A 27,604-nucleotide genomic window follows, 5' to 3' on the forward strand; every position below is an offset into this window, starting at 1 on the left:
CTGCAGTATATCACATAAGGAACAGGAGGTATGGAAGCCAAGACATAATATTTTAGTGAAAATGAGAAAGGAAGATAAATCACTGGTGTGGCTTATACATTCAACACTTGCTAGCTACACACAAGTTACCAACTTTTTAGGCAACTATGCACAATATTTTATCTCATTCCCATCCCAACTTGCTACCCGACCTATTTCTAGACTTTCTCCTTTTGACCTATAATTGCCAAGAGATTGGGAATGGAATATTGGGAAAATGAAACCCAGTATTACCCTGAGAAAAGAGGAGAAGGCATACCTTATAAAAAATTTCAAAAGATAAATTTTAAAAGACTCTTGGAGTATCTGAGCATCAGCCACTCTTGAAGAACATTAATAATTGAGAGTTCACTGAATTTCATACAGTCTGTTTTTATTGAACTTGAATTGTCCAGTTAGGAACATAGTTGTACAAGGTATAATAAACATTCTGGATATGTAAAATAAGAACCTCAGGTATTTTTGACACTCTTATAATAACAATAGTAACATAGCATTAATTTAAGTGTAGCAGTCAGTATATAATGTTTGTTAACTTTTTGAGTAACTATAAATTTATAATTTTCTAAATCCAAGGTTAAATAGTACATTTTATTTTTATGGGTGTGTAGTAGGTATATATATTTATGGGGTACATGAGATATTTTTATACAGACATACAATGTCTGTCACCGCAAGCATTTATCATTTCTTTGTGTTACAAACATTTCAATTACAATCTAAGTTACTTTACAATCCACAATCAATTATTGTTGACTGTAGTCACCCTTTTGTGCTTTCAAATACTAGATCTTACTCATTCTAACTATATTTTTATACTCATTAACTGTCCCCACTCCCTCCACCCTCAACCCACTATCCATCCTAGACTCTGGCAACCATCATTCCAAAGAAATAGAAGAAATAGAAATCCTTGGGGAAATGATTAATTTCAGGAGCGGGGCAGGGAAACTATAAGATAAGCCCAGGGCATCTTGCAGTGCCAGAAAGTAAGGAAGAGCTCAACCACAAAAGAATGGGGACAAATCAAAGGTACTCAGAAGCCCATCTAAAAGAGCTCACCGTGGCCAAAGCTGGAATAATTTGAGTGAAATAATAAACAATGCAGGTTTGATCATAACCCAAAGTATAAAGTAAATATTCATGAGTCTATACTAATACAAATAAATTGTGAATAAATAAAGGAGGAAAAGGGACAAATTATCTTTACAGAAGAAATCCAAATAATACATGTAGACCACCCCCACTCCAGAAAGTGAGGCTTAGCACCCCCTCTTCCCCACCCCAGAGTGTGGGCTGGACTTAGTGACTGGCTACCGAAGAACAGAGCATGGAAAGGGGAAAAAAGACAGAGGAGAAACCTGGCCAACACGACCTTGGCCGGGTAATCACAGTTAACATCATCAATAACAAGTCATGTTGGTAGTATGTCATGACTGATACTACATGAGAAGGATTCTTTACCTCTGTGGTGTTCTTCCTGAAAAATCCATGAGCCAAATATAACCATGAGATAAAATATCTAGCAAACTCAAATCGAGAGACTACAAAATACTTCAACAGGTCTCTTTGGAACTGTCAAGGTCATGATAAACAAGACTGAACAACTGTCTCAGACCATAGGTGGATAAAGGAACATGACGATTAAATGTAATGTGGTACCCTAAATAGGGTCCTAGAAAAAGGACATTTGTGATAAAACTAGTGAGATCCAAATGAAGTTTGGAATTTGGTTAATAGTGATGTATCAATGTTAATCTCTTAATGTTGATAGATGCATCATTTGGATAGGAAAATTGAGGCTGAGGGGTGGGAAGTGGCAGGATGGGCCCTCTGAACACAGCACCCTGTGTGACTATACTGGCTGCAGACCCATGAGGCTGACCTGGGGTTGGAGATTCTTGGACCATTAATCAGAATTGGGAGGGGGGTTGGCTTGTGGAGGATTTTTATCTATAACACCAAATAGAGGCTAGTGGTGATTGAGAAGACACAATGAAATTAAATTTTAGTGATCAATCCCATGGAAAAGTGTATAGTCAGTTTGTTGGAAACACTGTTGGCAGTTTCACCAGTTAGGAAATTGACAGCCTTAGAAAGAAAAGGGTGGAGTGGAAAATCACAGAGCACTGTGCCTTCCTTGCCTTAAGCTATTTGACTGTGTTAAGTGTTAATTCTGAACACAAGTACCAATCCAAACATCATCTTCTAGTGTTCATTTCTAGCTAATAGATTTATCTAAAAGAGTCTTTATCTTATAGGCACAGACCTTGCCATAGCATTTTCTTTTTACGAGCCCCTTTTATAGAATTTGAAATAAGCTCATTAGGACTGTGATTGTTGCAACCATATATTTTACTGCTCAGGCCTTTAAAATCTACTTCCGCCAGCCTGGCCAACATGGTGAAACCCTGTCTCTACAAAAAAATACACAGCTGTAATTTGAGCTACTTGGGAGGCTGAGGTAGGAGAATTGCTTGAACCCAGGAGGCAGAGGCTGCAGTGAGCCGAGATCACACCACTGCACTCCAGCCTGGGCGACAGAGTGAGACCCTGTTTCCAAACAATCAATAAATACATAAAATCTACTTCCAGTTTTTTCTTCAGGCAGTTCTCAAACTGGTGTACTCTGTCTTCCCAGGTACCTCCAGATCATCAGTCACTCGATGTAAACCAGGAGCCAACTGCCCCAGTTCACACAGTGGCATCAGTAGACAACTGTCCCCGCTATCTGTCACCGAAGATTCCTCTGCTCCTATTCTTGAACTTCAGAACCGAGGATCCTCAGGAGTTTGTGGACACAGAGTTGAGAGACAGAACAGATCAGGTATGTGGGTGACCTCCTCTTAAATAATGGTACATCCTAGTAAGCTTCTAAATAGAAAGACCTCACCATTGTCACAGAATGCAGAGATGTTAGGTGGACTCTTATGAGTACATGTGGGGAAGATTTATCAAGCCAAAGGATAAGGAAGAAGGAAAATATATAGATACAATCTATTAGTGGCACTCTATTATACTCTACAGTATGGCAGAGAAACTGAATGCCAAAACCTGTAGTTGAGTAACTTAACACATGGTTAGACAATGACTCCTGGTGAAGTTTACAAGGTAGTTAGTTTTCTCATCTTCAAAATATCAAAACCCTGCATCTTTTAATCTCAGCCTGGGGATTCAGTAACAGCACAATGTGCCCATCCTGAAAAGATTGAAAACACCAGCAAAATCACAGAATCTGCTTTTGTCCTCATCAGGACTATTAGTCCCTGGAGCCCTTTTAGTTTTCCCAGTTTTATACTTTCTGCAGGAAACTTCACTGGCTTCCCTGATCAGCATATTCTGATCAGTTGAGACTTTAGCTTTTCCTCACATCCACCTGACCACTCACCAACTCCTGGGCTACTGACAGGAATTGCTAGATAAATCTTGTAACTATGCTCATGAGTTTCCCAGCAAAATTTATAGTTTTTAAATGCAGCTGGGTCCACTAGGCTGCTGGCCAGTACTGTTACTTATTGGTAGTGGACATCTTATTGCCTTCCTCAGGGAATGGACTCAAGTCCCCTGTTCATATTCACTTCCTCTTATTGTATGACCGACCATACTTCCACGTTCCTGAAAAGAGCAAACAGTTGTACACTTACAAATGCATTTGTCTACTTCAGTGTCTCGGTGCTTTTACCAGTTACCATCGCTGTGGGATGACTTGTGGTATGTGTGTCTTTCTACCTTTCCAATTTTAGCCCCCCTACCTGTGTCCATGATCGCCCCACCTACATCTCTTCTGGCCCATTTACTCCTCTCCATTTGTTTCCTCTCTGTTCTCTCCATTTGTTCCTTCAGCTTGGCTGGCATACTAAAATCTCTTTCATCCTCAAAAATAGTAACAGCAGCAGCAAAAACAACAAAATACACCACCAAAATAAGTTGGTAGTAAAAAGAACAACAACAACAAAAGTAACCTCTAGAAATTTGGAAAAACTGCCTTAAAAAAAAAAAAGACAATTCAGAGGATTCAGTTAGGGGTGGGGGAAGGGTAGACAGAGGAAGAGAGATGTGAAAGCTTCTTCAAGGGTCCTACTCATTTGAGAATGTATTTTTTATGAGAAAATACATTCTTCGAAAACAGTATTTTAAAATGATATCTCAGACACTATGTGAACCCCAAGGCTAAAACTAAAACAAAGAAAAATAATGGCATCTTAAATTTTCAGAAAGTTTTAATTGGCTTTAATAAATTGCAATATTCCTATTATCCCAGTTGTTTGCAAAACAAAATGTTCCAGTTAATTAAATACACTGGTTAATAAAGACATGCCCTATCTATCATACACAGATTACAAATTTCAATAGACCATACCATTAAAGATCGTCTGGAACATAAGTTACTCTTTCTGTGATTATTGGAAGCACTTGGGGATATTCCAGTGCACCAAAAAGAAGAAAAGAATAATCTGAAGAGAAGCTCACCATGCTTTCATGGATATTATGGGACTTAATCTCAAAATAAATTCTATGAGATAGCTATTATCACTGTTTGACAGATAAAGAAGCTAAGAAAGGAATTTTAAAATGTACTCAATGCCATACAATGGCAGGGCTAGGATTTAATTTCATGTTTCCAAATTCCAGTGGCCTCCACTGTCAATTTGCATGACTTGATAAAGGTACACAGAAATGGATAGAATCCTGGTAAACCAATTTTATGATAACAAAATCTAAGCAGGACTATAGAAAATCATGTTAAAAGTGGTCAGAAAATAAGAGTTCTGGATACCTAATCTTTCTGTGCTTTGTAAAATTAAAGAATTGGCAACAGTCAATCTAGTTAACAGAAGAAGCCTAGAGTCAATACTATGAAAAGATGTAGGTGACTACTGGTGTCATCAAAAGCACACCCATAGTATAGTGGTGATGCAGACGCATTCTTCAAATAAGGTGACAGTAAAGGCAGATATTGTCTCAGAATCTTTGTAGAGTTATTCCTCCTTTATAAGACAGTCCCTAGGAATCATGAGATCTGAAGTGTAGTAGGGTACACCTTTCTCTTAAGTATCGCTTTTTAAATTTCATGCAGGAGCGCCATTCCTGTCAGGAAACAGAACTTTTTTCCCAAACTAGTCTGAAACTTGCTGTGCTTGAATGGAAAGCTAAGGGCTGAAGTCCTAGCCATGCCGGTGCTCAGAATAAAGTTTCGGTTGGGTTCAACCTTGGACAACCCTTAACACAAGTCTCAGCTTTTTCATCTGTAAAGTGGGAATGACAATACCTACTTAGTAAGTCAGGTTTGTGTTCCTTTCTTGGCCTCTCAACACAAGATTCTCTCATTCTATGCTCTTATTTATCCTGGTTTTCTTTCTACTCTCTGCATAAGCCACATGGTCATGGAGGAAATTTGCAGACCTGTTATCAAGAGATGGTGTTGTCTGTAAACAGCTGAAGGAGCTGAATAACTCACACTTCCAGACTCATCTCAGTGTCACTGCATCATGGACGTTTTTTCTGATCATACCCCCCCCAGACTCTTCAACAGTACTTGTCTGGCTTTGTATCTGTCCGAGTTGGCTCTTATCACACTGTGTTGAGTATGTTTCTGGCTTTCCATTAGACCGTGGGCTCAAGTCTTTCATATTCAAACCCTTAGGATCCAAGTAGCTAACTAGCGCCTGGTAGAGTCTCCATAAGATTCTGTTGAATGAATGAATGAATAAAAGATGGCCAGTTTTCATCTTCTGGATGCCGAGGCTCTGAGAATTCAGTACTGTTTATAAGGCTTATAAGTCATGCAGTGGTTGCTGTGTTCATAGTTACTTGGTTTATATTCCCCAGTGGAGAATTCACTTTCAAGACTTTCTTCTCCCTTCCCCCCAGTGATTATATCAGAAAGCCTTAACTAGGTAAAGGTTTTTTAACACAGTGGGGCAGCCACACCTGGCTCATTAAGCAGTAGGAACACATTCAGCAGCAGAGCCAGCAGGCTCTGGAGACACAAAGTGAGCGGGCCCCACACACTGCCATTGGCAATCTCTGGGCTGCGCGACTTTAACCCTCAGCATAGGCCTCGTGCTTAAGTGGGGTCCCTGGAGACACAAGAGAATCTCGTAGACAATTATCATCTGGGATCTCAGCTCAGGGACTCCGAGTGACCTCTGTTCCTGTTTAGTACATGAATTCATTATGTTAACTTGTTTTTTCCATGAAGGGAGACAGCCTTCATGATTATCACTTTTAGAGTTTTGGCTATTTTAGGGTGCTATAAAATTGCTGCTACATTTTCTTAGTAAATGTACAAAGCAGAATTTATTGTGTTCCCAGAAATATATTAAATAGTCATTTGTGATGAGGTGGGAAATGACTGTGTAGTCAGGACTTGCTCTATTCTTGGGACACATTACTTTTAATTTAGTAATCATCTCTGCTGCATTTTTTTTTTAAGAGACCGGGTCTCCCTCTGTCACCCAGGCTGGAGTGCAGTGGTACAATCATTGCTCACTGCAGCCTCAAACTCCTGGGCTCAAGGGATTCACCCACCTCAGCCTTTGGAGTTGCTGGGACTAAAGGTGTATGCCCCACCCCCCTGCAAATTTTTTTTTTTTTTTTTTTGCATAGACAAGGTCTCGCTTTGTTGCCCAAGCTGGTCTCGAACTCCTGAATTCAAGTGATCCTCCCGCCTTGGCCTCCCAAAGTGCTGAGATGACAGGCATGAGTCACAACACCAGGCCATTTGCTACAACTTAAAAAAAAAAAAAAGGAAAATGGAAACATGTTTCTCACTCCCTTTTCATGTTGGTGCATACAGAGCAGCTTGGGCTGCATTCTGCTCATTTCCCCATACAGACAGAAAGAACAGTTTCTATTGGTGTTTTACATTGTAATGACAGAGGGGAAGAACAAGAGAGCTGGTAGGACCTTGGGATGCTTCCTAAGGCTTCTTATGGGAGGTGTTATGCCTCACATCTTCTCACATTTGATAGGAGAAAGCGGGGCATGGGGCCAAGACCAGTCTTTGGGGGCTGGGATGTGTACTGCTCTTACAAGGCAAGGGCACACTGGAAAACAGCGTAGCATCCATCAAGTCCACGAGCAACCTCATGGACTGGATGGGGACTCAGATGCTTACTGTATTGGGTAGAGCAGAGAGTCCAGAGAAAAAGTGAGCCGAAGTTATCAGTCTCCTCAAATGATGGTAGAAAAGAAAATCACTGGTAATTCTACTGTCTGCCTCTTTGATTTCATCCATCTTTTTTAAGGAGCTGATATATTTGATTGCTGTTTCATAACCTGCTTTCCACACATTTGTATTCCTTTCCTGTTTCCAGCAGACGATGGGACACAGACTCATTCTGAGAACAGCAGCCAAGAAAACAGAATCAAGGCTCGCTGCCTGTCCTGCACGTCCATGGTTCTGAAGGGCATCTGGGGACTCTTGATCATCTTGTCAGTATCATCGTCTTGGGTTGGAACTACACAGATTGTAAAAATTACTTATAAGAACTTCTATTGCCCATTTTTCATGACTTGGTTTTCAACAAACTGGAACATTATGTTTTTCCCAGTCTATTATTCTGGTCATCTAGCCACTGCTCAAGAAAAGCAATCTCCAATGAAAAAATTCAGGTAGGTTTCATGTTAACTGGCCAATAAGAGATTATTGAAATGTTTTATGAAAATATGCCCATTTTTATATCTTGGGAATATGAGTTGAGTTTTTTTGGGGTATGTGAAGAAGCAAGATCTAAGGTTGGTGACGAGCACTAGAAGCAGAATCAGTCCTTCCTTAAAAATATGTGTCTATAACATGGGAGGCACTGTACTGGTGCTTTTGCATGTCTTATGACTGGTGGTAACATTTACATTTTAAGGTGGTGTTATCCCCATTCTAAGACAAGAGGAAACAAATTCAGAAAGGTTGAATGACTCATCCAAGGTTATACACTTATAAATAATAAAACCAAGATTTAAATCTAGATCTATTTCTGAAAGTCGTGTTTTATAAGAACATCCTAGTGCATCAAGCTCAGAAAAAAAATGGTATTAATAAGATTGTTACACAAACATTTGCTCAATATTCCTGACACTGAGATGCCTAGCAGATGACACAGCCTGATTTCATGCAATGGGGAGTTTGGGACTAAGAAACTTGAAAAGATGCCACTCTTTGCTGGCTAGATGCACATGGGGGCTTTGTCTGTTTCCTTGCTAACCATGAACAGTGGTGGTTGGGCTTAAAGTCTTATGGTTCCAGTGGTTGTTCTGTACTAAACCTGGCTTCTGTAACCCCCTCTTGGATAGCTCAGGAAGCTGACAGGGCTGATGTTACCCAGCGCTGCATGGCACTCAAGGGAGGCAAAAGCAGCATTTGGGTCCAGGTACCTTTGCTTAGTGGACAGCTCCATGAAGTGGGAAAAGCCTCATGCTGAGAAGTGACTTCCAGGAAAATTGCTCTAATCACCCAGGAAAAAAAAAAAAATAGGGACATCAGTAGACGGCAGACGGAAGAAGAGTCCTCCACATGGACTTATTCCTTAGCAGAATAAATTTGTCTTCCAGGGGCCAAAATCTTTCTTACCCCTATACCAAATGAAAAGAAATTATTACAGTTGGTACATTATAAGACTCTTCTTATAAACTTAACTTGGAAGGGTCTATCTTCAAATTCTATTTTCTGTGTTTTTGAGACAGAGTCTTGCTCTGTCACCCAGGCTGGAGTGCAGTGGCGCGATCTCAGTTCACTATAACCTTCGCCCCTTGCCTCAGCCTCTTGAGTAGCTTGGGTTACAAGCGCGTGCCACCATGCCCAGCTAATTTTTTTGTATTTTCAGTAGAGGTGGGTTTCACCATGTTGGCCAGACTGCTGTGGAACTCCTGGTCTCAAGTGATCGGACCACCTTGGCCTCCCAAAGAGCTGGGATTACAGGCGTGAGTCACCATGCCTGGCCTCAACTACCATTTTCTTTCTTTTGAAGGTGCATGTACTAATTATTCTTTATTCATTTGGCCTTGAAGAGTGTTTAATTTGTGATCACCTTTTACAGTGACTTGGCAGATTTTTCTGTTTTTATTATACTTTAAGTTCTGGGATATATGTGCAGAACGTACAGTTTTGTTACATAGGTATACACGTAGCATGGTGGTTTGCTGCACCCATCATCTATGTTAGGTATTTCTCCCAGTGCTATCCCTCCCCTAGTCCCCCACCTCCACCAACAGGCCCCAGTGTGGGATGTTCCCCTCCCTGTGTCCATGTGTTCTCATTGTTCAACTCCCACTAATGAGTGAGAACATGCAGTGTTTGGTTTTCTGTTCTTGTGTTAGTTTGCTGAGAACGGTTTCCAGCTTCATCCATGGCCCTGCAAAGGACATGAACTCATCCCTTTTTATGGCTGCATAGTATTCCATGGTGTATATGTGCCACATTTTCTTTATCCAGTCTATCATTGATGGGCATTTGGGTTGGTTCCAAGTCTTTGCTATTATGAACAGTGCCACAATAAACATGTGTGCATGTGTGTTTTTAGAATGATTTATAATCCTTTGGGTATATACCCAGTAATGGGATGGCTGGGTCAAATGGTATTTCTAGTTCTAGATCCTTGAGGAATCGTCACACTGTCTTCCACAATGGTTGAACTAATTTACACTCTCACCAACAGTGTAAAAGTGTTCCTATTTCTCCACATCCTCCCCAGCATCTGTTGTTTCCTGACTTATGATCACCATTCTCACTGGCCTGAGATGGGATCTCACTGTGGTTTTGATCTGTATTTCTCTAATGACCAGTGAAGATAAGCTTTTTTTCATAGCTTGTTGGCTGCATAAATGTCTTTTGAGAAGTACCTGTTCACCTCCTTTGCCCAGTTTTTGATGTTTAAGTTCTTTATAGATTCTGGATATTAGCCCTTTGTCAAAAGGATAGATTGCAAAAACTTTTTCCCATTCTGTAGGTTGCCTGTTCACTCTGATGGTAGTTTCTTTTGCTGTGCAGAAGCTCCTTAGTTTAATTAGATCCCATTTGTCAATTTTGGCTTTTGTTGCCATTGCTTTTGGTGTTTTAGTCATGAAGTCTTTTTTTTTTTCCTTTTTCTGAGATGGAGCCTCACTCTGTCACCCAGGCTGGAGTGTAGTGGCGCGATCTCAGCTCACTGACAGCTCCACCTCCCAGGTTCACACCATGCTCCTGCCCATCCTCCTGAGTAGCTGGGACTACCGGCACCCACCACCACGCCCAGCTAATTTTTTGTATTTTTAGCAGAGACGTGGTTTCACCATGTTAGCCAGGATGGGCCCGATCTCTTGACCTCGTGATCCACCTGCCTTGGCCTCCAAAAGTGCTGGGATTACAGGCGTGAGCCACTGCCTGGTCTAGTCATGAAGTCTTTACCCATGCCTATGTCCTGAATGGTATTGCCCAGGTTTTGTTCTCAGGTTTTTTATGGTTTTAAGTCTTATGTTTAGGTCTTTAATCCACCTTGAGTTAATTTTTATATAAAGTATAAGGAAGGGGTCCAGTTTCAGTTTTCTGCATATGGCTAGCCAGTTTTCCCAACACCATTTATTAAATAGGGAATCCTTTCCCCATTGCTCGTTTTTGTCAGGCTTGTCAAAGATCAGATGTGTGATGGTATTTCTGAGGCCTCTGTTCTGTTCCATTGGTCTATATCTCTGTTTTGGTATCAGTACCATGCTGTTTTGGTTACTGTAGCCTTGTAGGATAGTTTAGTTTGAAGTCAGGTGGCATGATGTCTCCAGCTTTGTTCTTTTTGCTTAGGATTGTCTTGGCTATGTGGGCTCTTTTTTGGTGCTATATGAAATTTAAAGTAGTTTTTTTCCCAATTCTGTGAAGAAAGTCAATGGTAGCTTGATGGGAAGAGCATTGAATTATTCTTCCTATCAATGAGTATGGAATGTTTTCCCATCAGTTTGTGTTCTCTCATTTCCTTGAGCAAGGGTTTGTAGTTCTCCTTGAAGAGGTCCTTCACATCCCTTGTAAGCTGGATTCTTAGGTATTTTATTCTCTGTGAATAATTGTGAATAGGAGTTCACTCATGATCTGGCTGTTACTGGTGTATAGGAATGCTTCTGATATTTGCACATTGATTTTGTATCCTGAGACTTTGCTGAAGTTGCTTATCAGCTTAAGGAGATTTTGGGCTGAGACGATAAGGTTTTCTAAATATACAAAATCATGTCATCTGCAAACACAGACAATTTGACTTCCTCTTTTCCTATTTGGTTACCCTTTATTTTTCTCTCTTGCCTGATCCCCTGGCCAGAACTTCCAAATGCTTTGTTGAATAGGAGTGGCGAGAGAGGGCATCCTTGTCTTGCACCGGTTTTGTTTTGTTTTTTTTCAAAGGGAATGCTTCTAGCTTTTGCCCAGTATGATATTAGCTGTGGGTTTGTCATAAACAGGTCTTATTATTTTGAGGTATGTTCCATTGATACCTAGTTTATTGAGAGCTTTTAGCATGAAGGGCTGTTGAATTTTGTCAAAGGCCTTTTCTGCATCTATTGAGATAATCATGTGGTTTTTGGTCTTCCAAAGTGCTGGGATTACAGGCATAAGCCAATGTGTCTTGCCTCAACTTCCGTTTCCTATCACCACTTTGCAAGTGCTTGGGAATATTAATTCTCACCATGAGTTGATTTTCTATATGTGTCCATGAAAACTCAGCTATAGTGAAAGAAGTAAAAAACAATTCAAAAAGAATAAATGCTTACTGGCTTGGGAGAGCCCTATAACTCTTTGAGATTACTAAAGATATTTTGTATTTGATTCTCATCAAAGTAGACATGATCTTGCATTGTAAAATTTTTTTAACAATATTTGATTATGGGGGAATGTGATTATCAGACTACAATTGTCCCTGTTTGAAGATACCTATGTGCACCTATACAGTATGTGCGTTCTACTTGAATGCTTCCATGGTTTAGAAAAACACATTGATTTAAAACAACAAAAGTTTTGTATAAAAAGAAGTACCTCAAGAATACCTCAAAGCAAGCTAAGTCAGTTTGATTTAAGATAACTGATTTAAAACAAGAGACTGCTGCTAGCAGAAATGTTGTTTGGGAATGAACTATCTTTTTCACATCTCTCATGTCAGACTAACTCTGAACTTAGTAAAATCTGATTTAGCACTCTACCTATAGTGCATGTAGAGTGAAGTTGACCATTTCTGAAATAGAATCAACGGGCTTTTATTGTCAAGCAGAAAACACTATCTTTGAAGGGAATATTCTCCAGTGGCCTCCTCCATATGAGAGGTACAATTGTCAGACAATTCTTAGATCCTTGATCTTTTTTTCCCTGTAGACTCATTAATACCATCTGCCAAGAAGTCATTCCCGAAGCTCTCATGACTGAACAAGGGGAAAACAGTTAGTGTATAAGACTGGAAATAGGATTTGTCCCATAACAGCAGAACCTCTATTTTCTCTAGAATGGTATGAAAGCATTTCCAGTTTTCTTTTTCTTGTCAGTAACATCAAAATAATTTTCAATAAAGTATCAAATCTAGATGGTGAGGACTATTTAGAAGTAGTTTTTGATAATCATTTATATACTAGAGAAGAATTCAGTTGCCTCAGGTGAATTTGAAATTTAGGAAGAAAAAATTGTATAGCATATTATTAACAAGGATGTTTTCTTAGGGGAAAAATTCTTTAGAAAGCATTAAACTAGAGCAAAGATATTTGCCTATGTCAGGCACCTATAAAATGTGCTTAAGATGCAATTTAACATATAGAAAGGGTTCCATAACTAGTGGCTGCTGTTTTAATAATAAGCATAACTAAATTATTAGTGTCCTCTAACTTCTATGCTTCATTTCAAGCTATACCACCTGTCAATGCCACTTGCCCAGAAAGTCTGATCTCATCATCCCAAAGAGAAACCCACTGTTTATTTGCTTCTCCATAAAAATCCATATTTTTTTTTAGTTTTCATGTTTCTTAGAGTTTAATGCTTAAATAGTATGAGATTTTACACAAGTGACCTGGCATTTGGATGGAGAGCGTTTTTAATGTCTACAACAACAGTGACAAAGGGGAGAAGGTTGGCAATGAGAGAAGGGGAAGGAAAGGGGAACAATGAGGAAACGAACACCTGGGAGACAAGATGAACCAGGTGAGAGCAGTCTCCGCCTGGCAGCAGCGTCTTCCCAGCTGCTTTGCTGGTCAGGCTTTGCCTGTCTGGAGTACACATCTGTTGGTCTTCCCTGTGTCCAAAATCTTTGCTTAGGAGCACTCCTCCCAGCATGATGGTGGGCTCTTGGTTGAAGAACAATCGCTGGCTAGACCCAGTGATAAGAAAAAGAAATCCTTTAATCAGGAATGGGTTTTGTTGTGGTGGTTCTTAATAAATGTGTTCATATTTTAAAAGTCAGTCAGTGGTTCTAAATGGTAGGATAAACCCACGACTCTCAACTCCAGCTCTACACGGCAGCTTCCTCATGGAGCAGATCACCTTATAAGTATAGAATATGAACTTTGTGCCCAGGATGCTCTATGAAAACTTCCTCTGGTTCTATGTATGGTGCTAATTCAGACTATCCCATTGGCTGTGGGGCTCTAGAGACACTGTTCACTTTCGTGTGTATGTGAGCGTGTGTAATTTCTGTTTACTTTACAGAAGGCTTTAGGCTATTTAATCTCTTCTTTGAAGTTCTGTCTTTTTAAAGTTAAAATTTGTCTTTGGGAAATCTTACTTTCATTTTACAAAAATTCTTCCTTTTTTGTAAACAAATTTCAATACAAGTTTCTGTGTGTGCAACACATGTCTTTAACCTTCCTGCAACTGCTGACCTGCAACTCCCAACATTCTCATCCAGTTGAAAGTCACATTTACTCTGAAACTTAATCTTTAAGGCTGTACTCCCTGTGCCTAAATTCTTTATCACTCCTCCTCTCTACATGGTCCTTTTTTGGGATTACATCATTCATGTGAACGTTCATGTGAAGCAAACATTGGCTAGAATTTACTTTGATTTGCAATACTTTGAGGCACACTAATTTCACTTAAAACTGGAAAAGAAACTAGTACCAGTACTAGAGTCCTGTAAGTAGATTTCATTATAAACATATGCATATATTAATAATGTGTTGCTTTGAACAAGATTACTTACACTACTCATGAAAATACAATGCCTGACAGTTGCCCCATAAATGCTTGAATGTTCGTGAACAATTGAGTGGAAAAAAATTAAGTAAAATTCTCCCAGTAGTAAGTCTGTTTTCAGTCCATCGTCATATAGGCGCAGTCATTGTGTCACTTCCATTACTACCTGTTTGTATGACTAGCTTGAACATTTTAATTAAAATGGCCCCTCAGAGCCAGGTGCGGTGGCTTTTGACTGTAATCCCGGCACTTTGGGAGGCCAAGGCAAGCAGATCACCTGAGCTTACGGGTTTGAGACCAGCCTGGGCAACAGCGTGAAGTCCTGTCTCTACAAAAAATTTTCAAAAACTAGCCTGGCATGGTGGTGCGTGCCTGTAGTCCCAGCTACTCAGGAGGCGGAGGTGTGAGGATGGCTTGAGTCTGGGAGGCGGAGGTTGCAGTGAACCAAGATCATGCCACTGCATTCCAGCCTGGGTAACAGAGCCAGACCTAGGAAAAAAAATAAAATCATGTTTAGGCCTAGGACTTAAAGGAAAAAAATGGTCCCTGGGGCTAAATGTAGCCAACTTAATTGAAAATCAAATAGAAGATTTAACAATTGAAGTGACCATTTTCTGACACTGAATTCAGACAATTTCTCCACAAAAGGGCCAAATGTTTGTATCTAAGTACAACCTGAGTTTTCTATTTAGTTTTTATCATGTGGGAGTTATCACAGAGCCTTTCTTCATTTTTCTGCCTTAAAAATGCTAGCAAGAAAAAAATTAGTCAATTGAGCAGATATATTAGAAAGAGGCGTAGTGTCTTAGAAATAAAACCCAAAGACATGTGTGCCGCACAGACGTATGACAGTCCCTTTCCCTCCAGGTTCTAGGAGTTGTCTGTAGCCTGTTCACAGAGCAGTAGCGGCCTTGACCCTCTCTCGTTTGCCCACTGGGAAAGAATCTTCTCCCTCTTCTGGTAGCTAGTGATTTCAGCAACTATCCATTTCTGTATTTCTCCAGGCTCTTCTGAGAATGCTCAAAAACGACAGAATGGCTTTTTCAGGCCACCTCCAGAGAATATCTCGGAGAAGAGGGCCTAGCTCTGTGCTTGGGCACATGTGGGCTGTTTTCCAAGGAACCTCATACAGTCCCTGAAGCCTGCAGATTTCAGAACTGGGTTTGGTGTACTTCACAGATGAAGGATGGGTATTGAGTGTTTGTGCTCTTCCCTGAAAATGGCTGCGATGAGTCAGATAAGACAAGAGGTGTCACCATCAGTACCTGGATATTAATTACTGTTTTCTTTCCTAGGGAATGCAGTCGGATTTTTGGTGAAGATGGTCTGACGTTGAAGCTCTTTCTTAAAAGAACTGCTCCCTTTTCTATTCTATGGACTTTGACTAATTACCTTTATTTACTGGCTTTAAAGAAGCTGACGGCCACTGATGTCTCCGCTCTGTTCTGTTGTAACAAAGCCTTTGTCTTCTTGCTGTCATGGATTGTGCTGAAAGACAGGTTCATGGGAGTGAGGGTAATGGCATACTTGATTCAATGTGTGATGCCTGCCTTTAGCATAAATCCCTGGCTTCAGGAGAGCCTGTCTGCTTTGTTTCGTGGAGTTTCTGTAAAACTTTTCTCACTTGTTCTGAGTACAAACTGAAATCTGAAGACGCATTAGAAAGCCCAGGCAGTTACAACATCATGGAAGGATAAACAGTTTGTTTCTACTGGTTAGTGAGCTGATTCCAACAGGAGGCACTAAAACAGGCAGAGAAAACAAGTTCCTATTTTAGAATCAATTTTTAGAATTAATGGTGTGATCAACTCCTTCTGTCCTCAGGAATGAAGGGTCTGAGAAAATTAGCCACTATAAAGATTACGGTTTGCAGTTTTCAATCAACGTATGTTGAGATGACCCCTATTCCCCCCACCAGATGGATTTAATTAATATCGGTGTAAGTAGATAAGATTACCAAGCAATAATTAAAGTCACTGGTAATGGCACAATGCTGTTAAAAGTGACTATATATCTAGTGTGACTAATGCAGCAATGGAAGTACAAGCAACAACTTCTTTTGGATACAAATCCTTAGTTGAACTGCATTAAACTTCCACCAACAACTTCAGTTCTGAGTTTATTCCTTTCAGGAGTAATATGGATTAAAAACATATATTTATATGCTTGTTCTATGTTAAAAATAGATTGCTTGGAAGCCTTGAAGACTTAAGGAGCCAAATCTCATTCCTATAGTCCGGCATGCCACTATGATGAAAATATTGAGACAACACTTCTTTAGAAGGAGGTACAAATGAACATCAGTATTACACAACTTATCTTCTCTGAGATGTCCAAGATATAATTTGAAACATTTTGTTATCAAAACATTGCTCTTATTGGCAATGATTCCAAGGTCCTTTCCCCCTCCCAAATGCTGAAACTAATGTCTATATTCGAGAGAGGGTTTATGATGGTCATTAACCCTGAAAGCTTTTCTTAAAAAAAATTTTAAAAAAGTTCGACAATTCTGATTGTATCTTGGGAGATGCTGCTCTGAAATTTAGAAATGAAGCTTGATATTAATAATAAGTAGAAAGCTTTGATAGAAGACAAAATCAGAAACTGTGAGTCAGTCCATGGTACCATTACAATATATCCAAATGTGATACTACATTATTTACTGTCTTACCTTAGATTTGACCCCAAAGGGCTCAGCATCACATATTTATGCCTGGGGCACTGGTGCTGGCTGTCTACCATCAGATACCCTGACAAGCCCTTGAGAGCTGGAAGCTTTCCTATATTGTCCACTGTTCTTTTCAAGATGTGCTACATAATCCATGGGGCCCAGTGCGAAATGAAAATGCAGGGGCCCTGTTAAAAACTATTAAGATAACAACAGAGCATTAAACCAAGGGTGGGGACCTTCCAAGCACGGGGCCCTATGTATCGACATAGGTCATCCCCTAGGAAGTCAGCTGTCTCTCTTTCCAATGTCTAGAATATTGCAGGACACAAAGTAGAGGCTCAATTGATACTTGAGGATATAGTAAATGAATTCATACTTCTGAGATCTTTCTTTTCACTGTCTTTCACTACCATGGACCATGGGTCACCCATAAGAACCTGGAGAGTCTTGTCAGAAGAGGGGAGAAGAGAGATTTGGAGGCTCTTCTGTTCTTTTAGTGGCATGCAAACACCAACATTAAATCCATGTTTTCACCACTAGATTTACCAGCAATAAAATCCACTGTATTAGAGTGAATGAACACATTTAACCATGGACCTCACTGATGCAAGAGTTACATCCAAAAAGGTACAGTGTTTATTTGAGGTATTTTAGAAAAAAAGAAAACAACTGTGTAACTTATCTTTAAATAGCAGATTTTAAAAATCAAAAATCTGCCTAGAGGCTACCAACCATTGCCAGTTTAAATTTGCCATCTGCAGTGGGTTGCGTGGTGACTCCAAAAAAGATCTGTCCACATCTTAATCTCCCAAATGTGTCACTGTGACCTTATTTGGATAAAGGGTCTTTTCAGATATTATTAACTTAAGGATCTTGAAAAGGGGACATCATCTTGGATTATCAGAGTAGGACCTAAATCCAATAACAAGTGTCCTTATGAGAGACTCACAAAAGAGACACACACAGAAGAGGAGGCTGCAGCGATGTGATCACAGAGACTGGAGTGATGTGGTCACCAGCCAGGAATGCCAGGACACTCACCAGAACCCTGGAAGCAGCAAGGACTGTATCCTTCCCTAGAGATGCCTTTGGTCCCAGCTGTATTTTGAACTTCTGGTCTCCAGAACCGTGAGAGAATAAATTTCTGTTGTTTTAAGTCACCAAGTTTGTGGTAATTTGTTACAGCAGACTTAGGAAACTAATACAGCATCTGTAATTAATAACACTCAGTAGAAGAAATGTTAAATAGTTAATAAGTACTTGTTAATGAATATATCCATAAGTGAAGACATCAGAGATAGCAGAATAGTAAGCATTAGTGTCAGGCATCCTGTAAAACATCAGATATTTTTCTTTTTAAGTAAGAGGAAGTGTTTCACTTCTCACTGTGAGACATTAGGACATGTTCAATGCCACGTTCCAGAAGAGTGGTAAAGTGTAACTTTAATGATGCCCACAGTCAGGCCATGGAATGTGAGAAGCACAGAAACGTATTCAGCATTTTGCCTTTGAGAGTATCAGCAATTATTTTCCTCCCAAGACATATTGAGAACACATATAATTAGGTCATTTGAGAAATTAAAGGAGGGCAAACAGCACTGACAACATAAATGTGGCTCTTACTGTCCACATCTATAAATAATCTAAAGCATAGCTCCTCCAGATGTCATCCCACTGGACTACTCAAAAAAAAAAAAAAAAAAAAAAAAAAAAAAAAAAAAAAAAAACAGTTAAAGGGATGCTTTCAGTCATCAGATTAAAATTTATATTTCTGGTTCATGCTAAAGCATCAGTAGTTTAGAAACAGATGTTTGTTGGATTATAATTCTCATATGCTTAGCCCCAGGAATGAGCACATTTAAAATCAGAAGCTATGACCTTCCCTACTTCTAATTTTTTTTTTTTTGTAAAAAGAACACCATGAAAAGACACTTGAAGTTACAACATCATAAATGTGGGTTTATCTGGACCACCAGTAGGCCAGAATTACTGATGCTCACATAAAAATGAATTACATATTATGAATAACTTGCTAATATTTTCTTTTGAACACTGAATTATAGATAGAAAGGTAATCTGTTTTACATTTAGTATGAAGTCATTTCAGCCAATTTATTGGTAATCTATGGTTTGTTTAAAAGCCCTTTCATTAGTAATTGCTTGCAGCTAATCTGTGATCATCCCATGAAAATTAGTAAACCTCTTTAAAAGATAATTTTGTGACTGCAAAAATGTTAGAAAGTGATAATCCAGCTCTTGCAGCTTTGAAAATAGGTGTTTTCCTGTCTCTCAGACCTTCTGTTTAGCTAGAGTTCTTAAATTCATAAGAACCAGAGAAACCACCTGAAAAAAAAAAAAGAAAAAAAAAAAGGTTCTTTCCAAGGGGAATGTGCCACTGGCTGGTAGCTTTCTTCTCTGCTGTTGGTATCTGTTTTACACCAATGAAAAGAAGATGCCAGACTACAATGGTAGAAACTGTCTTTCAGATTTTGTCCCTCTCTTATTTTTTTATATTAATCATTCAAATTTTTCTTACATTTTCCAATTTCCTTGAAGATATGGAGAATATTGGTGGTTGGTGGATGGTTCAGCAGATTCCAACTGTCTTAGCTGATTATGAAATGAGTTAGTGTCCCTCTGGGTTGGGAGCCACATATTTTCCAGCCATATTTGGGTCCCTATGCAGTTAGCTTCCCAAACTATGGCTATTTCAAAGACTTTCCAGGATCTACCAAAAACTGACTGAAGTACATCAGTTAAACTGAATCTTTCATTGTATAGCAGGTACTTCTTTGAATTCAAATTGGGCCCCAGAATGCTCTAAAACAGTACATGAGAGCTGAGCTGCTACTGATTTATGCTGATATTAAGATAAGAATTAGGATGACACAAAACTTGACAATTTGTTTCCATCTTGCCTTTGGTTACTCTTGATTCATGTGCAACGCAGAATTCTCTACCCAGAACTCCCATGCTTCCTAGAAGAGGCAGTGGAGGATGGACGGTGGGAGTCATCCTCCCTCTTATCCCTATCTTGGCAGGACAATGACTTACGAATACAGCCAAGAGAGGAGACAGCTGGGTTGTGCTGGCTGTCCGATTTTACACCCACAAGGAATCTGTAACCCCTTCAACAAGGTGCAGTCAATGTGTCTACCCTCCACATATATCCTTCACTCTTTCCTCATGGGATTTCTTTACATCTTTGACATCCAGGTCTCCCTTTGAGATCATTTTCAAATGGATTTTATTCATATAAAAATCCACGCGTGTAGGGAGAGGGGGAGTTCAGAGGGCCAGCATCCCTTGGGTGTGCTGCTATCCAAGATACTGCCACTGCCGGTCTCACACACAGCATCTGGACAGCTATAGATTGCCACACCTCTTATTTTTCACACTTCAGCACTTGTTCAGTTTAATAGAATCTGAGTAAAAAAGACAGTTTTTCATAGAACCTTAAATATAACATATGCAGAAGTTTAAGGATTCTGTATAGCCATAGTTCCTTGAAAATCAACTCTATCTAAATTTACCCAGAGAGATAATCATCAGCCTGTTTCTCATCGGTCAAACTATTAACGTGTGTCCCAAACTCAACTACTGACCTTTAGTTTTCAACTTGAGTACAGCAGCTGCCAGCAGTGTGGTCTGAGATCTGCATTTTTAGGGCTGCTGTAGGCTTTGGAATTCAAGGGTTGATTTGTGAACCAGCTGCTTCATACGCACCTAGCTTCAAGAAACAGAACTAGCCTCAAGGCAAAGTAAGGAAACATGTTTGGATTATAATTACTCATTTTGACCTTTAAAATCTTAAAGGAACACTGTAGGAAGAGAAGCAACTAAAGGTTCATCCAATGCCTTGGACCCTGAAGGAGCTGGTACTGTTATGCAAATAAGAATTGTGAAAACCATCTGTGAATGGGAACCATAGTGAATGGGATAAGGTTGATAAACCCTCTTGGAGATGCAGAGAAGGACCAAACCTTTGTGGGCTTTTGATGGCCTGAGCCAAAAGAGAAAAAGAAAAAAATATAGAAGAAAACAAAAACAGCCAAAGCCAGATATTTCTTTAGGCTTTATCTGTACAAACTAATTATTTGAAAGATAAAAGAAACAACCTCCATGCAGGGTCACAGGTGGCATTTAGTACAGTGAGATCACCAAATGTCCACTGGTAAAGCCCTCTTTGGGCTTTAGGAACAGGCTCAAATGACCACACAGATCCCCTCTGATTGGCTCTGAAAACTGGTGCAGAGAGCTCTCTGAGGGCCCCAGCATGCAGAGGAAGATAGGTGGCTCAGGAGGCCATGCCACTCAACTGGCATGCTGAGATAATGGGCTAAATAAATCCTCTTCCTTCAATGACTCACCCCAGGTGGGCACACCACAATGTGTGAGGGCAGAGAGGTTTAAAAATTTTAAATGGAGGAGCTGGCAGTTTTATGGTCACTATGGTTACTAACATTCTAACCTAAGCCAGGTTCAGATAATGGTAATGGTAAGGGTTTTTTCCCCCGCCCCCCATCTTTTTTGTTTGTTTTTGAGACAGGGTCTCATTCTGTTGCCCAGGCTGGAGTACAGTGATGTGATCTCAGCTCACTGCAACCCTCACCTCCGAGATTCAAGCGATTCTCCTGCCTCAACCTCCTGAGTAGCTGGTATTACAGGCATGTGCCAACAAAGCACGACTAATTTTTGTATTTTTAGTAGAGACGGGGTCTCGCCATGTTGGCCAGGCTGGTCTCAAACTCCTGACCTCATGTGATCCACCCACCTGGGCCTCCCAAAGTGCTGGGATTACAGGCATGAGCCACTGTGCCTGGCCTAGTTTTACATCTTATTTAGACACTTCTGCTTGGTTAAGAGGCTGGAACCGGAATAGATTGTCAAGAGACCCACATTTTTCAGAAGCCGAGCAGGTGGCACCACTAGATGGTGTATTTTCAGCAGAATTCCTCTTATGGATGTTAATGTGTCCCAGGAGCACTTCAGTGGTTGTCATCATGTTAATGAACACATATGAGCATTTTTAGGCGCTGGCTTCCTGCAGACACATTTCCAGAAAGCTGAGGCCAAGAAGAGTCATTTTGTGTTTTTCTGTTGAGAAGAAAAGATTATTAATCCCTCTTTGATGACTGATGGATTCTGAAAATGCGTGTGACTGACACGTGCTTAGGATATTTGTTCTCCGGACATCTGAAGAGTATTTACTCTCTAAAGTTAAACCAGTGGTTTAACAACCACTCCACAACTTTTCCTCATTTTCAAGATTAGCTGAGATCTCTTCCTTCACTTACAACCATATAGATAAGAAATATATTTAAAATTTCTTAAAATATAGCCATAGAGAATTTGACCTATCAGATATTTATGAAATTTAAATTAAAATGTGGCAAATAATTTATCTATTCCCACTACACCCTCCACCCACACCCTGCCCCAAGAACCTACTGTATAACTTATGAATTACTGCTCATATCATGGAGAATTTTTCTAACATTTCAGATACTCAGATTTTCATTCTTTCAGAACTTAACAGCATTGTCTGGCCCCCTAAAGTGAAAAATGCTTCTCTCTGTGAAGGCAATTGAAAGAGACACTGCTGTAATTGATATGTCAATTTAAGTGGTCCAGGCTAATATTTTCACAAGGACTTGAATATAACAAGTAATGAAGATCTTTAAGAGGCTCACTATGGTTATAATTTTGAATTGCTCCAGAGTTATGTAATCTTTACCCACATTCAATTCCTATCTTGAGGAAACATAATAGGAAGTTTATGCATATCTATTTTTACTAGTGGCTAACTCAGAAAAGGAAGAGTTCCTACCTGTGGTCATATCTTGGGGATAATGATGCCAACTGCCTGTCCTTTTCTAGACAGCATTTTGTTTTTTGCTTTGGGGTTTTTTAATTGGTTTTCACAATTTTCTAAATCCAGAATTACATACTACAGTGTGTAATTACCTAAACCCATGTGTTATGTATTACAGAATGCTTTTAATAATTTAAAATATAGAATAGCACATCATGTGAAAGTTTGTTAGGATTTACACTGTTTTGTTAGTCTTGTCTTGAAGTAACCACTTGTTTATTTGACCAAGAAAATGCAACACTTAGCTAAAAGAAAACAAATATTAACTCAAATGTATTCTCCTGCTAATTCAGTCTTATGAAGGAAATCTATTTGTGCTCATGAACACTAGCCAGTGAACATTATTTAAACACAAAACCAAGTCAGGATATGCCAATATCTAATGTGCCTTTTTATTTCCCTGAAATCAGATCCCCCAAAGAACTATTGCAAATCCCCAAATCAAGGAAAATGATAACCCTCATAGAATTTCCAGGTCTTGGTAACCCCCTCACTGTGTTTATTGATGAGTCTGTTACTTCTTGTTTAGGAAATCTCCTTGACACCTTGTGGTGTGTGTATTAAATTCTATTCCCTATAGTTTAAGGACGAATCTAACCAGAACACACACCCGGCAGCTTTAGAGAATATGATATTCACTCAGCAAGAAAACCACCTCCCATCAAGCAGCCTCCTGATAATGTTTAATGAAGATGATTTTTCACTGCTGACATGTCTACGTCTGTTCTTAAGTACTCCTGCTGTTTTTCATTAAGGACACTTTAATATGGAGCTACTCTGAAACCAAGTGGGCCCTTGTTTTTGGTGACCATTAACAAAAGACATGCTTTGGCAGCGTCTGAATTCTATGTCATTGGGAACATACTTTGCACTGGTCTCAAGCGAGTCGATAATTACATGTTAAAAATCTACATGTTATAAAAAATAATTCACTAATAGTGTTCAAAAGGGCCCCCGAAAATCACATATGTGAAAAAGCTATCTTTACTTGGGAATTTCTTTACTTGGGAATACTCAGAACTGAAGCTTAACAAAATTAATTACCATGTAGGTTTAAATTTCTCACAAATTTTCATCTGGATTTTAAAGTCAGTGAAACCATTTCACAAGGAAATGACATATTGTCACCTGTTCCAGCGTTATTTTACTGTTTGCTGTAGCTCTGAACTGCTTTCCAGTAGAACTGGTTCAAGATAATTAAAGAGATGACACAAACCATTTCACTAAGGGAGTAGACTCCTGTTTTGAATATAGCAAGAATCATGTCAATTTACAGTAAACCATGATGACTTCAGTTGAATTATGAATATTTCACTTTATGCAGTTAATGCTCTAGAATAATTAAATGAAATTATCTTTCAGTGTTTTTTCTGAAAAATGAATTTTCATGTGAACAAAAGGAAGTACTGGCTTCCATTTGACATTCCAAGCGACAGTGCAGACTCAGCTTGCTCCTCTATAAATCTCTATGAGAATTTATTTTCTTTCTTTCTTCCCATTGGCCTAAATTTTGCCTCTTAGCTGTATCAATATCATGTCTCGCTAATCAGGTCCTGATTAGATGGAGAGCTTCAGAAACATACATTGATCCAAGGAGCTGATTAAAATGTATACTAAATTGGAGGAAAAAGAATAGATGAAATACAGAAGATATGAAAACACTTAGAAGTGACTTTCTATTAAATTTATTTCAGCAGTACAAATGTTAATCTCTAGAAAGCTTGAGCTAAAAAATTGAAATTATTAGGCCTAAAAAAGTAAAAATATATTAAAAATAATAAAATTACTATTAATTATAATGTGAACAGCTTTTATATTCTGTGCCTGGATATCTCATGAACATATTGATTTATTTCTAATACTGAGCCTTCCTACATTTAAAAAGTGATGTACAAAAGGTAATTAGGTTTAAGGAATTACTTAGCAGTTTTATAAAGTCTTGAATTGCCTGATCTAGGATCCAGAGGCATCACTGCTTTTCTGTTTCTTTGTTTCATTGCTTTTCTGTTTCTTTGCATCCTATTTGACAGATAGTTGCTGCAATAATGGCAATTACCGGCATTGTCATGATGGCGTATGCAGATAATTTCCACGCTGATTCCATCGTAGGAGTGGCATTTGCAGTGGGCTCAGCCTCTACATCTGCATTATATAAGGTATGTTTGGCATTTTCTTTTGTAAGCAACTGTCACTCATAACTTAGACTTGAGCACTAAAGTAAGAAAGTAAGATGAAAACATTGATTAGAAAGAAAATAGATGTGTTGAAATGATAGTAAGTAAATTAAGTACTTGTTATGTGATGGGTACCTGCCTGAAAATTTTGCCTGTTTTAATACAACCTTATGAGGCATACATATTTATTTCCACTTTCCAGGTGAGGAAACTGAAGCTTTGAAAGATTCAATAACTTGCCTCAAATCATACAGCCAAATAGTGATAGAACCAAGACTTAAACTCTGGACTAGCCCACTTCTAAGCCCATGTGCTATGCCCTAATCCCTCATTTAGCAGGTAGTTATAGCAGGAACATTAGAAAGTCATCTTCTCTCCCTATGTTTCTTTAATTTAATTATCTATGGTCATTATTTTAATTCAAAAGAGATGTTAGAAATAAGCTATCACTAGAGAGCTGTTTGGCACATATTAACCCCATGCCACAGGAGCTCATGTTACTAGCAAAATGAAGAACCTCTTTTTTTTCTCTGATGGATGCTGTAAGTCGGCTGTATGTACACACCATTTTTTTCTCCACTGGAGTTCCCTGTCATCAAAGAAAATTCTATTCAGATTCATTGCACCTGACTTCAGAAGTGAGAACTAAGAGAGCAGATCTAAAAGGTTATTCCCCAAAGCTCTACTTTTAAAAGTCAACTTTCTGGATGTATTAAAGAACTGTTCCAATTTCACCTCTCGGTGTTTCAATGAGAAAACACTCTGAAAGGCAGCAAATACCCTTTTCATCCCTCCTGGAAGCCTTTTCTGATTATTAACCAACACTGTGGCTCAGAGGACATGAAGTCTATTTCCATATTGACATTTCTTGGCCCATTGATTCTGTGTGACAAGCTTGACAAATGTTCACTCAACGGCCATTAGTGTCTAACTTGCTCCCCAAGTGAGATTCACCAAGATGTCTGATGTGACCAAAGACTACCACGTGCTCAAATTCTTTTGATTAAGTCTTTCAGCAGAAAAAAATCATTAGTTCAGTTGAAATTAGGAACAGTACCTGGGGTTGCTCTATGACCAGAATGGCTCTCTTGCAGAGGGATTTCCCCTGACCAGGTTACAGAATGTATTCATTCTGAGAGTGGTAATATTTGCTGACATGTACCAAATCATATCTGCACCATAATATAATTCCAGGCAGAAGAGATCTGCCTCACTCTATGTTGTTACAGGATTAGTATAGGGAGTGGTGGGCTTAAGAAGCTAAGAAATATGGACTCTACACTTGGCTTTCTCCCTGACCTGTTGTGTGATTTTATCTTAGCTATTTGCTTCTCCTTGCCATCTTCCTCTGCACACAGGTTTATAATATATAAAAACTTTTTTAATCTGGGGAACAAGCACCATATTTGTGAAGTCATTTTAAGCTCACAAAGAAAATTGCGTATAAATCCAAGGCATAAATATTATTTCTCTCAACATAATGACAGGGTCTCTCCATCCAATTTACTTTTCAGTATCTATCAAAATAAGGATAAAACAAATCCCGTGCTTTAAGGTAAGGATTAATGGCAGTCAGTCCTAGAAGATTTTTCTGGGCTTGTCTGGACTCTTATTTATCATTTGCCTGATACCCATCACTGATGGTGGCACTAAACACAATGTACAGTACCCAGCAGTTTTCAGCATCATAAGAAATTCATTTTATGACATTTGCAATTTCATATGAAGGCTATAGAGTATTTTAATTCCTTATCTCAACAGCCCATCTAGTGCTGTGAAGATGTCAGGGCAAGAAGAAATGGAGAATAAACTCTGGGCCAGTTAGCTCACAGTACAGAATCATAAGACTTACCTTTCTGTTCTAGCTAAGTGTCTGTGTGGCTGTAGAGTTTTTTTCTCATTCCAGGTCTTGTTTAAAATGTTTCTTGGAAGTGCCAACTTTGGGGAAGCCGCACACTTTGTCTCCACCTTGGGTTTCTTCAATTTGATCTTCATCTCCTTCACCCCAGTCATCTTGTATTTCACCAAGGTGGAGCACTGGTCCTCTTTTGCAGCTCTGCCGTGGGGCTGTCTCTGTGGGATGGCAGGGCTGTGGCTGGGTAAGTGGCCTCGGGTTTTGCCTTCCATTGCCTATATCACTCAATCTTTCTTTGGCTAGTTAGATTATCATCATAGGATTATTTCCTTGGGTAACTCTGTGCTGTAGTTCCCAAACGTATGTTGTTCAACATCATTGGTCATGTTTAGAAGGTTCTTTGCAAGCTGCTGGTTGATTAGGTTCAAGCTATCTAACTAGTATGCCTCCCATGAGTTAAGGTGTGCAATGGAGGCCCAGGCCTCTCTGTATACCACTGGCCTTCAATCCATTCTTCTTCTTCAGCCTCATTCGTTCTTTCTAATGCACTGTATCGCGTTATAATGTTCCATGTGTGCCATGGTGTGTTGAGCAGAGGTTAGGGAGTAGATGATGCATTCAAAGAACTCAGAGTGGTTCAAACTGGTGGGAGCACTGAGTTGGGGAGGGAGGAAGGGAGGGAGATGCTATTTAAGAAGGAAGCAGGTTGGGAAGAGCCTGGAAAGCCATTTTGAGGTGTTTGGATTTAAAGTTCACTTAATAATCTTTAAGCAGGTTGGTGATAGGCTCATATCTGCATATGAAACAGCTCACTCTGGCTGAGAATGGAGGATGGATTTGTGATAGGAAGACATTGCTAGTAAAGAGACAG

The 27,604-nt window shown here is 39.3% G+C and overlaps 1 protein-coding gene and 2 long non-coding RNA genes across 4 annotated transcripts in view; 1 reads left to right on the forward strand and 2 right to left on the reverse strand.

The window, feature by feature from the left end:
• Nucleotides 1-27,604, forward strand: part of SLC35F4 (solute carrier family 35 member F4) — a 286,724-nt gene that overhangs the window by 253,891 nt on the left and 5,229 nt on the right. The window contains exons 2-6 of one of the 2 annotated variants that reach the window (XM_050799728.1): nt 2,681-2,866; nt 7,359-7,656; nt 15,454-15,673; nt 24,735-24,860; nt 26,785-26,977. In XM_050799728.1, coding sequence (XP_050655685.1) covers nt 2,681-2,866; nt 7,359-7,656; nt 15,454-15,673; nt 24,735-24,860; nt 26,785-26,977 — 1,023 coding nt within the window. The remainder of the gene's footprint in view (nt 1-2,680; nt 2,867-7,358; nt 7,657-15,453; nt 15,674-24,734; nt 24,861-26,784; nt 26,978-27,604) is intronic. The other variant, XM_050799729.1, reaches the window with a different exon arrangement.
• On the reverse strand, nt 12,980-19,317 carry LOC126959946 (uncharacterized). The gene is made up of 3 exons (XR_007727681.1): nt 17,871-19,317; nt 15,551-15,646; nt 12,980-14,647 (listed from the first exon to the last, which is right to left on the reverse strand). It is a non-coding gene; the product is annotated as an uncharacterized LOC126959946 (long non-coding RNA).
• On the reverse strand, nt 21,068-27,165 carry LOC126959945 (uncharacterized). Its single transcript, XR_007727680.1, has 3 exons — nt 26,731-27,165; nt 24,761-24,916; nt 21,068-21,926 (listed from the first exon to the last, which is right to left on the reverse strand). It is a non-coding gene; the product is annotated as an uncharacterized LOC126959945 (long non-coding RNA).

The sequence above is a fragment of the Macaca thibetana genome, chromosome 7, assembly GCF_024542745.1.
Source record: "Macaca thibetana thibetana isolate TM-01 chromosome 7, ASM2454274v1, whole genome shotgun sequence".
NCBI classification, from domain to species: Eukaryota; Metazoa; Chordata; class Mammalia; order Primates; family Cercopithecidae; genus Macaca; species Macaca thibetana.